General features: G+C 40.6%; 1 protein-coding gene across 2 annotated transcripts in view; it reads left to right on the plus strand.

Moving 5' to 3' along the window:
• DLAT (dihydrolipoamide S-acetyltransferase) overlaps positions 1–13,866 on the plus strand; it is a 37,085-nt gene that overhangs the window by 5,009 nt on the left and 18,210 nt on the right. For both annotated transcript variants that reach the window (XM_032427794.1, XM_032427792.1), the window contains exons 6-7: positions 1,575–1,762; positions 3,448–3,601. In XM_032427794.1, the coding sequence (XP_032283685.1) occupies positions 1,575–1,762; positions 3,448–3,601 (342 nt within the window). The remainder of the gene's footprint in view (positions 1–1,574; positions 1,763–3,447; positions 3,602–13,866) is intronic.

The following is a 13,866-nucleotide window of genomic DNA, read 5'->3' on the forward strand; positions in this document are numbered from 1 at the left end:
GAAGTGTGCATAGTGGAATTTGTCAGTTCCATGCTGCACTTTTCATGAATCAAGGATATGTCAACTTAGAGATTATTTTTATCTAGAGTCTGCTTCTTCGTCTTATTATGTTACTGAGAAACTGTATCAGCACTGCTATTCTTTAAATTGGGCAAGGGGGAGAAAAGGAAACGGGAGAAAATTACTTTCACGGCAGGAAAATAGCAAAGATGACTTTGAGGGAAAACTGAAACCAGGATTTGGATTGCTTTCATAGTTTCAAAGTTTGAGATAGAATGTATATGTACCTGTTTACACATCATAGTGCATTTCCATATATTCCCTTTCTGATTCATTTTTATGCTCAGAACAAAGCCCACCTATTATTTGTGATAATATTTATAGATATTAGTAGATCTATTCTTTCCTATCCAGTCCCCAAAGATGCAGTGGGCGATTCTAGGCATCCTCTGCAATGGTGATTTTTAGATTGTGTTCTTCAAACTCCATGGTTCCTTGATGGCACCTTGGGGCAAAGGAGACTTGATGAACAGGACTCTACTTTGCCCTGACCCTTTCCCCAACTTTCACCAGGGCAACTCCTTTTTATCTTCTTGCATATTGTGTTCCAACCGAAAGATTTTATTAGAAGAAATGATTCTGTTTGTTAGAAACAAACAAAACCCCTTGGTAACAATAGATCTGCTTTGCCAGAATTGCTATAGAGATGGTATTCGAGACTCTGGTAGTCACTGGAGAAGCATTACCTTTGTCAAATTCTTTAAACTCTCTTGTGGCCTTGGAGTCTTTTTTTTTTTTTAACATAGCTTTTATTGGATATTAATTCTTAACTGGAAAAGGGAAGGATTCATCAAAGATGTGTTTGTCAGGGAAGGGCACAACAGAAAGCCAAGAGATCTGTAAGGCAAAAATTGTGCTCTGCAATGTCTTCTTTTAGTTTTACTTTTGTAACAGTTCATTTTTGAGTTCTTTATCAGAAGAGCAATCACTGAATAAAATGTAAGTTGTCAACACCATAGAAACCCTAGTAATGCCATATTTCTTCACACTGAAATATTTAGTTGAATACCAAATATAACTTCTTTGAAAACTCCAAAGATACTTTTAAGCGCATAATCCCACATCACTGTCAGTTCTAGTAGCTCCCTTAATTTAACGTCCATGTGGTTCTGATTTTTAGAAGTAGAACTGATGCCGTATTGGTGCAGTTGATGTCCTCTTGGAGTCTTGTGGGTCTGCATAGCGGCTTCTCAGAGATGTTTTAAAGAAAATGTTCAGAACTAACTACTGTCTAAATCTCTCATAGTTTTAATTAACAGCTATTTATTTAGTATTTATACCAGGTACTGTTTCTAAGTACTTGAAAAATAATAATTTTTATAGCATCCCTATGAGGTAGGTATTATTGTAATCCCCATTTTGTAGCTAAAGAAGCTGAGACACAGAGACATTAACTCACAAAAGGTTATATAGCTAGTTAGAAGGAGAAGAGCTTTTTACTTAAAACTGTGCTTTGAGTTTGGTGGGATAGTGGAGTCCTTTAAATTCCATGATGGTCTTTCTTTCTATTTAAGGTTTTGAAGTACAGGAGGAGGGTTACCTGGCAAAAATCCTGATCCCTGAAGGCACAAGAGATGTACCTCTAGGAACCCCACTTTGTATCATTGTAGAAAAAGAGGAAGATATACCAGCGTTTGCTGACTATAGGCCAACGGAAGTAACTGATTTAAAACCACAAGCAGCACCATCTACCCCACCCCCGGTAGGTATGCTTCTAGAATTGAGGGAACACTTAACCATATTCATCTCTAAATTAAGGGATTAGATTGGATGATATTCTAGGTTCCTACCAGCTCTCAGATTCTATAAATGAGGAAGGAGATGGTTAGGGGCACTTGGCTGGCTCAGTTGGTAGAGCCTGCAACTCTTGATCTCGGGATTGTGAGTTTGAGCCCCACATTGGGCGTAGAGATTACTTAAGATATTTTTAAAAACCTTTAAAAAAAAAAAAGATCGTGAGCTTTTGTGGAGATCTACAAGGTATGTGGCCGTGCACCATGCCCCTAATAGTCAGTTGTTGGATCCTTGTAGCTTTTCTTTTTTCTTGCTGTCTTGAGTCCTGCTGAGAACAAAGCTGAGGTGACATGTTTTTTTCTGCTTTAGGTATAGACATGCGTATGGCAATTACTGTATACAGTTGTTCATGAACAACATGGGATCTGGGGCACCAACTCTGCGCACTTGAAAATCTCTGTATAACTTTGGATTCCACCCAGATTTAACTACTAATAAACTTGCTGTTGGCTGGAAGCCTTACTGACCACATAGACAGTAGACAGTCAATTGACACATATTTTGTGTAGTATATGTATATGATACATATTATATGCCATATTCTTAAAGCACAATAGAGAAAATGTTATTAAGAAAATTGTAAGGGAGAGAAAATACATTTATAGTACTGTACTGTGAAAAAATCCGTGTGTAAGTGGGCCTGTGTAGTTCAGACTCGTATTGTTGGAGGGTCAGTTAATCTTCGTTACTTGTCAGTACTCTTGGTATTCACTTACGATAGTGGGTCAAGCTTATTTTTATAATACATTAGAACCTTGACATAACATGGCTTGTTTTGCATAGAATCTAGTCCTGTTGTGTATGCTGTACAGCATACACGATATATCTAAGATGTACTTGTGTGCACCTCAGGCCTAGATAACACTATGACGAGGCTTCTGTACGTGTTAGAATCATGTGAGTTTAGACTAAGTACACATTTCTGTCAGAGAAAACTTGATTTCTGACTTCCCTACATTTGTGGGGAGCTGGCAAATAGTAGTTACTTCTTTTTTTTTTTTTTTAATGTTTTATTTACTTATTCATGAGAGTCAGAGAGAGAGAGAGGCAGAGGCAGAGGGAGAAGCTGGCTTCCCGCTGAGCAGGGAGCCCGATGCGGGGCTCGATCCCAGGACCCTGGGATCATGACCTGAGCCGAAGGCAGACGCTTAACCATCTGAGCCACCCAGGCGCCCCAATAGTAGTTACTTCTTAACGTACTTTCAACATGGAACCTTCCAGCACAATTTATTATTTTGAAATGAGGTTAAGTAAAAACAGAACCATGTTGGTCATGAAAGAGAATGAGAATAAAGAAACAGCAAGAGATGAAAGTAAAGAAAGTTTGTAAGGATATTACATACTGGTTAGCAGTATTGAATTCCACGTCTCCCCATGTTATCAGGGCGTAAGATAATGTGGTTCTGTCTTTGACATGAGGTTATATTATTATTCTTCATATTGCTATATTATGTTGGTTAAGCAGGAAAAATGTGCATAATGATCTTTGGGAGAAAGATAAAAGTTATTTTGATTTCTTAGTAAATGTAAGCTCTGAATCTTTCAGACCAGTCTTTACAGTGGTGAATGAACAATTTGTAACTTTTTCAAAAGGTGGCCCCTGTTCCTCCGGCTCCCCAGCCTGCGGCGCCTGTGCCTTCAGCCGCCCGCCCAGCTCCTCCTGCTGGGCCCAAGGGGAGGCTGTTTGCTAGCCCTCTTGCAAAGAAACTGGCAGCAGAGAAAGGGATTGATCTTACATATGTAAAAGGTAAGTTTGTCTTATGGAATGGGGCTGTAAAGATAAAATTTACGTGAGATTCCTTCCTAAGACCGGCAAGACAGCTCTGTACAGCCCTCCTGTCTGGGGTAGTGCAGAGAAGGGTGAGGGAGGGACGTCATCTCCTTTGTTGCCACCACAGGTGGGGAAGCTTACTGTGCTGTATTTAATCCATCTAGGATCTACCTGTATAATGTAGGTGCCGTTTTCTTTCTCGGTTTATGGGAACTGCTTAATTTTTACTGAACGTATAATATGCTTGTTCAGCGGAGTTGAGTTTTAGGACTTGACTATGTAATAAGAAATCTGCTGGTGCAAGGCTGGCTGAATCTAGCAGTACACAGCATAAAACATAAACCTGGGGTGACTTGAAATGACTTTGAATAATAAAATTCATATAAAACTGAAGTTCCTTGAGGGCAAAGGAAAATGTCTTATTCATATTTTTTTCTCTCCAAAGAGAAAGTATAGCTTACTGATAAGAGCATGGGGTCTTGAATCAGATCATCTGGGGTTTACTCCTGGCTTTATCATCTTCTCTGTGATAAGACTTTAGGTGAATTACTTAACTTGTGTATGTCTGTAGATGAGTTACTTAAACCATCTGCTTTTCCATCTGTAAAACTGAAATAATAGTGCACATTAAAACAGTCAGAGGACCTACGACAGTATCTAGAATGTAACAGGTACTCGATAGATGTTAGTTCTGTTCATATTAATATTATTGCCTGGTATTTAAATAAATATTTTTGAGCTCAAATGTAATGTAAGGTAATTAAGATACTTGGAGAAGGGAAATTACTAATCCTGGAGCCTGGTTTGATGGCTACTACTGTGTGCTAGTCACTGAATTGCCACATTTAGCATGACATTTCTTGAAGTAAGAATTATCATTCACCATTTTTTGGATAAGAAAATACTCTTTAGGGATCTCCCTTTCTGTTAAGTAGTAAAGTTCCAATTTGAGTCTAGATGCTGGTTATTTCCCCAGTTGTCCAGCTGTGGGCACTCAGTGCTGGTTATCATCTGTTTGCTGTCTTTTGTTGTGTGGTTAGAAGGCAAGCCAGTCCCCCAAGAATAAGAATAGAATATTGTAAATTTTTTGGCCTTCAGAGGATTCTTACAATATTTGAAGATGCTTTTTTCCATTTTTATGTTATTTCACTGGCATAGTGCCACTTTTTATGTATATGTGACTAGAATTAGGGACAGCAATGTAAGCTGGAATAAATTTTAAGGAGAGGAGGGACTGGGTTATTAATTATATCAAAAGAATTTAGACAAGTAAAGAAGGATCATTTATGAGATACTTAGCAACACTGGCTGCTGTACCAAAGATACAAGTGGGAAAGTCCCCATATTCTTACCAGGCAATTAGAGTTAGGTCATTCATTTACTACTATTTAAACCAATATGCACTGAGTCTTGTGTGTGTGTCATTTGTTCCTAAGACAGACAAGATTTCAGTTTCAGATGCTTATGCTAACAAAAATAAAGAGTTAAACGGAGTACAGCATCGTAGTTAAGAGTATGGGCTCTGGAACGGGAATGCTCAGGTTTGAACCCCAGCTCTGCTGTACACTACCTGTGTGACCTTTGGCGTCTCAGTTTCTTCATTTGTATGTAAAAATAATGCCTTACAGGTTGTGAGGGTGAACTGAGTTAACAAACAGTGCCTGCACATAGAAAGCATACACAGGTATTAGCTATAATAATGAAAATAACTTGTGATTACCTAGGATGATCCAAATGTCAAGAGAGAATAAACCAAGTGAAACACTGTTGAGTGACAGGGTGAATATACGTGCAGCCTGACTGCTGTTAGATGTGGTGGTTGGGGAAGATCTTTCTGATGAGGTGACATTTGATCTGACCTGAAAGATGAGGAGGAGTCAGCTGTGAGCCAGCCCTGTGAAGAACTGGGGACAGACCAGTAGTACACGATCTGAAGTGGGAGAGAGCTTGGCACGTTTGAGGAACATGAAGGAGGCCAGTGTTAATGGAGCATAGCAGGCAGAGGGTCTAGTGATACTAGGTGAGGTTGGAAAGAAACATAGGGGTGAGAACGAGGACTTGATAGGTCATGGTAGAATTTGAATTTTATTTAAAGCATATCAGGAAGCCACTAAAGGGTTAAAAGAAGGAAGTGACATAAACTTATATTTTAAAAAAATCATTTTGGCTGCTTTGTGCAAATGGGTTAAATGAAAGCCATGGTCCCTGTTAAGATGCTGTTGCTGGAACCGACAGTGGTGACTTAGACAAGCATGGTCAGAGTGGAAATGGAAAGAAATGGAAAGCTTTGAGAAATTTTTTTGACAGAATCAATAGAACTTAGAAAGGATGGTACATGGGGACTTGACAGCAGTTATTTCAAAACAGAGGTGTGGTGGGAGCCTGTCTGGGTAGACTGAAAAGTAGAAAGTGGATGGAGAAGTGGAAACAGCATTGTGGACAACTCACTCAGAAAGCTTTGCTGTGGAGGGCAGGAGCTAAGATGGCAGTAGGAGGACCCTAGGTTTGTCTTGTCCTTTGAACACAGCTAGGTAACTATCAGATCATTCCAAATATCCAAGAAATCAACATGAGGACTGATAGAACAAACTGCACAACTAGAGGGGGAGAGGAGGCAACATCAAGGAAGGTAGGAAGTGAGGAGATGTGGTTTGGGGGAGAAACGGATCATGGGTTGCGAAGAGAGGCAAGAGAACGGAGCACACAGGGATACATATAAGGAGAATACTTCCCCAAAGCCATTGGTTGGGAAAAGGAGAGGGGCTGATTTTTGTGAGTTTTTGCAACCAGCAGGGCTCAAAGACTGGAGTTTTAGAGGTCCACAGGCTTGGCTAGGATAGAGCCCTGAGAGCACTGCCCTATTCTTAAGAGAGCAGGCAGGCAAGCAACCCTAGGGTGGATGGTGCGATCTGAGGATTGCCTAAAGCACATGGGGAGAGACTTGTTAGCTCTTCTTGGAGCGCTTCTATGAGAGGTGGTGTTCCCTCTATGGGGAGAAAAAGAGCCAGCCAGTGCCATTTCCCTCCCCCACCCCTCAGCATAAACCAACTTCAGTAAATAGCACAGTCCCAACACTTGCTGCCTGACCTGCTTACACCAAGTCCCATCCCCCTGTGCTCTGCTGGTACTGCTTTTCTCACGCAAGTGTGCCTAAGAACCAGCGCAGCAGGTCCCTTCCCCAGGAGATCAGCACAGACCCTCGCACATACCATATCTCCTGACCATAGAGCTCTGCAAAGCTTCAGTTCTAGTGGAAGTAGCATAGGGTCTCATTTAACAAATGGATCAGAGCATACCTAGTTGAAACTCGCCATACTCTGACCAGGGTCCAAACACTGCCCACTCTAGGCAAGGATTGACTGACGGATAGAGCAGCCAGCACGCAGCGGCAGAGTGCACACGGCACGCTAGAGACACTCCCTGCAGTGCCAGGCCCTGGGCACTGTGTGACCTCTTCTTGAAGCCATTACTCTCTGGAGCAGGAAATATAACAGGCTTTTCTTTTTTTTTTTTTTTTTAAAAGATTTTATTTATTTATTTGACAGAGAGAGATAGCGAGAGAGGGAACATAAGCAGGGGGAGTGGGAGAGGGAGAAGCAGGCTTCCCGCAGAGCAGGGAGCCCGATGCGGGGCTTGATCCCAGGACCCTGGGATCATGACCTGAGCCAAAGGCAGACACTTAACGACTGAGCCACCCAGGCGCCCCTATAACAGGCTTTTCTAACACACACAAGACAGAGACCTAGACAAAATGCCAAGATGGAGGAATTCATCCCAAAAGAAAGAACAAGAAAAGGTCATGACCAGAGATCTAATCGAAACAGATATAAGTAATATGCCTGGTGGAAAATTTAAAACAACAATCATAAGGATACTCGCTGGGTTTGAGAACAGCATGGAAAACATCAGGGAGACCCAGACTGCAGAAGTAAAAGAGTTAAAAAACAATCAGGCAGAAATGAAAAATGCAATAACTGAGATTCAAAACTGGCTGGATGTAATGACCACTAGGATAGAAGAAGCAGAGGAATGAATAAATGATACAGACCTAGAATTATGGAAAATAACGAAGCTGAACAAAAGAAGAATGATGGATCACAAGAGTGGACTTAGGGAACTTGGTGACTCAATCAGACATAATAACATTCATATCATAGGAGTCCTTGAAGAAGAAGAAGAGAAAGGGGGGCACAGGGTTTATTTGAGGAAATAATAGCTGAAAACTTCTGTAGTCAGGGGAACAAAACAGACAACCAAATCCTGGAGGCACAGAGAACTCCCATCAAAATCAACAAAAGCAGGCCAACACCAAGACATACTGTAGTTAAATTTGCAAAATATAGTGATATAAAAAAAAATCCTAAAAGCAGCAAGACAAAAGAAGTCCTTAACTTAGAAGACCCATAAGGGTAGCTACAGATCTCTCCACAGAAATTTGGCACAACAGAAGAGAGGGGCATGATGTATTCAACATGCTGAATGGGAAAAATCTGCAGCCAAGAACACTCTATCCAGCAAGGCTGTCATTCAGAATAGAAGAAGAGATGAAGAGTTTCCCAGACAGGGGCGCTGGGGTGGTGCAGTTGGTCAAACGTCTGACTCTTGGTTTCGGCTCAGGTCATGATCTCAGGGTCCTGAGACTGAGCCCTGCAACGGGCTCCGTGTTCAGCAAGGAGTCTGCTTAAGACTCTCTCCCTCTCCGTCTGCCCCTCCCCTCTTTCTCTAAAATAAATAAATCTTTAAAAAAAAAAAAGTTTCCCAATCTAAAAAAAAAAAAAAAAGAAAGAAAGAGTTTCCCAGAAAATCTGGGTGCCTGGGTGATCTCAGCTCAGGTCTTGATCTCAGGGTTGTGAGTTCAAGCCTTGTGTTGGGTTCCACACCAAGCGTGGAGCCTACTTAAAACACACACACGCACGCACGCACACTTCCCAGGCAAACAAAAACTAAAGGAGTTCGTGACCACTAAACCAGTCCTGCAAGAAATACTGAGGGGGATTCTTTGAGTAGGAAGGAAAGACCAAAAGTTGACAAAGATAAGAAAGGAACCAAGAAAAATCTCCAGAAACAACAACAAAATAAGTAATAAAATGGCACTAAAAAGAGTATCAATAATTACTCTGAAGTAAATGAACTAAATGCTCCAAGCAAAAGACAGGGTGTCAGAATGGATAAAAAAACAAGACCCATTTATATGCTGCCTACAAGAGACTCACTTTAGACTTAAAGACACCTGCAAATTGAAAGGAGGGGATAGTGGGGCACCTGGCTGGCTCAGTTGGTGGAGCATGTGACTCTTGATTTCGGGGTTGTGGGTTAAGCTCCACATTGGGTGTGGAGATTACTTAAGGATAAAAAATAAAAATTTTAAAAAAGTGAAAGTGAGGGATGGAGAAACATTTATCATGCAAATGGACACCAAAAGAAAGAGTAACAGTGCTTAAATCAGACAAACAAGATTTTATATCAAAGATTGTAACAAGAGATGAAGAAGGGGACTATATCATAATAAAAGGGACTATCTAACAAGAAGATCTAACAATTGTAAATATTTATGCCCCCAACTTCAGAGCACCCAAATATGTAAAACAATAACAAACATAAAGAAACTCATTGATAATGATACAGTAATAGCAGGGGACTTTAACACCCCACTTACATCAATGGACAGATCATCTAAACAATATCAACAAGGAAACAGTGGCTCTGAATGACACACTGGACCAGATGGACTTAACATAAATTCAGAACATTTCATCCTAAAACAGCAGAATACACATTCTTTTCAAGTGCACATGGGACATTCTCCAGAATAGATCACATACTAGGTCACAAATCAGGCCTCAACAAGTACAAAAAGATTGAGATCATGCCATGCATATTTTTTTACCACAACACTGTGAAACTTGAAGTCAACCACAAGAAAAAATTTGGAAATGCCACAAATACATGGAGGTTAAACAACATGCTACTAACAAATGAATGGGTCAATCAGGAAATTAAGAAATAAAAAAAGACACACGGAAACAAAATGAAAACACGATGGTCCAAAACCTTTGGGTTTGCAGCAAAAGCAGTCGTAAGAGGGAAGTATATAGCAATACAGGCCTACCTCAAGAAGCAAGAAAAATCTCAAACAACCTAACCTTATACCTAAAGGATGTAGAAAAAGAACAATAAATGATGCCCAAAGCCAGCAGAAGAAGGGAAATAATAAAGATTAGAGCAGAAATATTGATATAGAAACTAAAAAAACAGTAGAACATCAATGAAATCAGAAGCTGGTTCTTGGAAAAAATTAATAAAATAAAAAAATAAAATTGATAAACCTCTCCCCAAACTTACCAAAAAGAAAAGAGAGGGGTGCCTGGGTGGCTCAGTCGTTAAGCGTCCGCCTTTGGCTCGGGTCACGGTCCCCGGGTCCTGGGATCGAGCCCCACGTCGAGCTCCCTGCTCCGCGGGAAGCCTGCTTCTCCCTCTCCCACTCCCCCTGCTTGTGTTCCCTCTCTCGCTGTGTCTCTCTCTGTCAAATAAATAAATAAAATCTTTAAAAAAAAAAAAAAAAGGACCCAAGTAAATCACAAATGAGAGAAAACCAATACCACAGAAATACAAAGGATTGTAAAAGAATATGCCAACAAATTGGACAATGTGGAAGAAATGGATAAATTCCTAGAAACATATAAACTACCAAAACTGAAAGAGGAAGAAATAGAAAACTTGAACAGACAATAACCAGCAAAGAAATTGAATCAGTAATCAAAAATCTCCCAAACAAAGGTCCAGGGCCAGATGGCTTCACGGGGGAGTTCTACCAAACATTTAAAGAAGACTTAATACCTATTATTCTCAAACTATACCAAAAAATAGAAAAGGAAGGAAAACTTCTGAACTCATTCTATGAGGCCAGCAGTACCCTGATAACCAAAATCAGACAAAGACTCTACTAAAAAAACCTACAGGCCAATATCCCTGATGAACATGGATGCAAAAATTCTCAACAAAATACTTGCAAATCGAATCCAACAGTCATTAAAAGAATCATTCACCACAATCAAGTGGGATTTATTCCTGGGTTGCAAGGGTGGTTCAATACTTGCAAATCAACCAACATGATACACCAGTTAATAAAAGAAAGGATAAGAACCATATGGTCCTCTAAATAGATGCAGAAAAGCATTTGGCAAAGCACAAATCCATTCATGATAAAAACTCTCAAAGAAGTAGGGATAGAGGAAACATACCTCAACATCATGAAGTCCATACATGAAAAACCCATAGCTAATACCATCCTCAGTGGGGAACAACTGAGAGCTTTTCCTCTACGGTCAGGAACAAGACACAGTGTCCACTCTCACCACTGAAGTCTTAGCCTCAGCAGTCAGACAAGGCTTCCAAATTGGCAAGGAAGAAGTAGAACTGCCACTATTTGCAGATGATATGATCCTATATAGAAAACCCAAAAGACTCCCCAGAGTATTGCTAGAACTGATAGACGATTTCAGTAATGTCACGGCATACAATATCAACATACAGAAATCTCTTGGATTTCTGTACACCAGTGATGCAACAGAATGAGAAATCAAGGAATCAGGCCCATTTACAGTTGCACCAAAAACCCTAAGATAGTCGGAATAAACCTAACTATAGAAGTAAAAGATCTGTTCTTTGAAAACTATAAAACACTGATGAAAGAAATTGAAGATGACACAAAGAAATAGAAAAACATTCCTATTTCAGGTTTGTGGCTCTGAATTTAGAGTATAATTAGTCATCTAAGTGTACTTTTTTTTTTTTTTTTTTTTAAGTAGGCTTCACGCCCATCATGGAGCCCAATGCGGGGCTTGAACTCACAACCCTGAGACTGAGATCAAGACCAGAGCTGAGATCAAAAGCGGATGCTTAACCGACTCAGCCACCCAGGCGCCCCTATGTGTGCACTTTTTTGATCCCAACAGCATTAAGCTACTCTGATGCTGCCATTGAGAAGGCAGACAGTTTAGAGTTTGACCAGCGAGTGAGTATAACCGTGATCCCCAGTGTAAGCGGGGTGAGGAAGAGGTGAAGATGATAGGGAAATGATGATGAGAGCAGTTGAGGCAGTGGAGTGGGGGGTCTTGGTGAGGTTGAAGAAATTTTGCAGTAAGAGGGAATGGTCTAGAATAAGTGAGTTGAGAGGATCAGTGATTGTCACCAGATATGTTTTTTCCACACCAGCAGTCAATTCTCTGTCACCACCTGGGTATCTAACACTTCAGTTCTATTCTGACACTAACTCTCCAGAGTTAGCGTCAGGCTCCACAGGGTTAAGGGTTCAGTCCCACAAGACTGCCCCCACTTCTGATGTCAGTTGCAAGTCCTCATGTATGCGAATTCACTAGAAGGACTCACAGAACTCAGGAAGGCACTGTATGTACCATTACTAGTTTATTGTACAGGATACCACACAGGAACAGTCAATAGAAGAGATGCATAGGGCAAGGGTTGTAGGGGAGATGGGTGCAGAGCTTCCATGCCCTCTCTGGGAGTACCACCCACCCAGCACATTGATGTGTTCACCAACCCAGAAGCTCCAAATCTTGTTTTTTTAAAAGAGTTTTTATGGAGGTTTCTGTAAGAAGCATGGTTATTTAAATCCTTGGCCGTAAGTTGTTAAACTCAGTCTCCAGTTCCCCTTCCCTCCTTGGAGGGACAGATAACTTAGCAAATATGACCAAAATGTAATCATTTGGGGAGAAACTGTTCTAAAGCCTAAACCCTAATGTTCAGAGTTTGATTTGTCTCACAGCTACTCATATATGTTTCATATTTATTTGAGGCAAAGCACGTTCACATCACTATCCCATTTTATCTTCACAGCCTTCCTTTGAGCAGGGGCCGGTATTAGAATCTTTATCCTACAGATGAGACTAAAGACCAGAAGAGATTACGTGACTCTAGTCTTCTAATTTATATTTGACAACAACCCTACATTTTTTACTCCTAGTCTGGTGTTCTTCCCTTTAAGCCATATTGCTTTATGATGGCCTGTTGTGCCTTCTTCATGAGATAGGCAGAAAGATTTAAAAGATTTCAGTTGACTCCTGATTTCTTGTGGGTGCCTAAAGCCCACCCTAAGGCAGGTGATACTGCAGGTTTCTTCCTCTTGAGGGGCTGTGGCAGGTCTGCCTTGGTGGTAAGGGGAGGTTATGGTTTCTGTTGTTTATAAAGGAGGGGTACCTAATAGGGGTACTGCTACCTCTGTTCTAGAGCTCCGGGTGAGGATAAACACAATCCTAGCCAACTCGTTTTTCATAATGAAGGAAAGGAGTTGGGACGAACTGCATACAAGACTCCTTTTAAAAGTCTGCTCTGGGGGAAGATGAATCAATTTGACCAAATTTTTTCTAGAAGTGGGCAGTGTGAAAGGTATTTTAAAAACTAAATTCTGAGTCTTCTTAGAATTAAGGTTCAGGATTATCTGTTTGGGTCTGAAGATAAACCTGATTGGTTGTGGATGGGAGGAGGAAGGAATTGAGTGAAAATAAAAGTGAGCCCTTTGTGAGAGGATTTGGAGATCTTTCCTTGTGTGAAGGATTTGAAGATCTTTCCTTGCACATACTTCATTCCCAGTCTCTCACACAGGCCAGTTTAGAACCGTGGCCACTGTGAGAAAACTCTAAATGATGGAGACCACAAAAGGAAGGAGTGATGCTGAAGATGAGATCATTGCAGTTGAGAGTTACTCAGGCTATTTTGGGGTGAAAAATTTAACTTGCCTAATATGTCCGAAACAATTGTTGTATCTGTTGACTTTGTACAAAGGGAATTCTTCATGATCAAATGAATCTAGAAACCAAATGAGATCCATTTCAAGGTTCAGAAAGGGTTTTTCAGAGCTGAATAAGAGAGGAGGCAGCTAGACCTTGGGAAGTATAAATTGTACTCAGCATTATTCATATGTCAGTAGTTCCCAGTTTAAAAGTAAAGAACATGAAAAGATGAAGTACAGCTTAGGTAAAACTCTAAAAGAGAAGTACTTACAAAGAGTATTTGCTGTAGTTACAAAGAAAAGAACCACTACAGCTCAAGTGAGAGCACTCTGAATTATAATTAATAATTGACAAAAGCTGCTGTCTTCGGGAGACTGTTAAGGTGTAGGAGTAAGGCGGTGAGTGACCCCTTTGAGGGTCTTTGGTAGAGAACCCTTAGGAGCTTGCACTTCAGGATCATAGTGTTGATCTCCTGGAGGAACCAGCAGTCTG

The sequence above is a fragment of the Phoca vitulina genome, unplaced genomic scaffold (genome assembly GCF_004348235.1).
Source record: "Phoca vitulina isolate PV1807 unplaced genomic scaffold, GSC_HSeal_1.0 scaffold38, whole genome shotgun sequence".
NCBI lineage: Eukaryota > Metazoa > Chordata > Mammalia > Carnivora > Phocidae > Phoca > Phoca vitulina.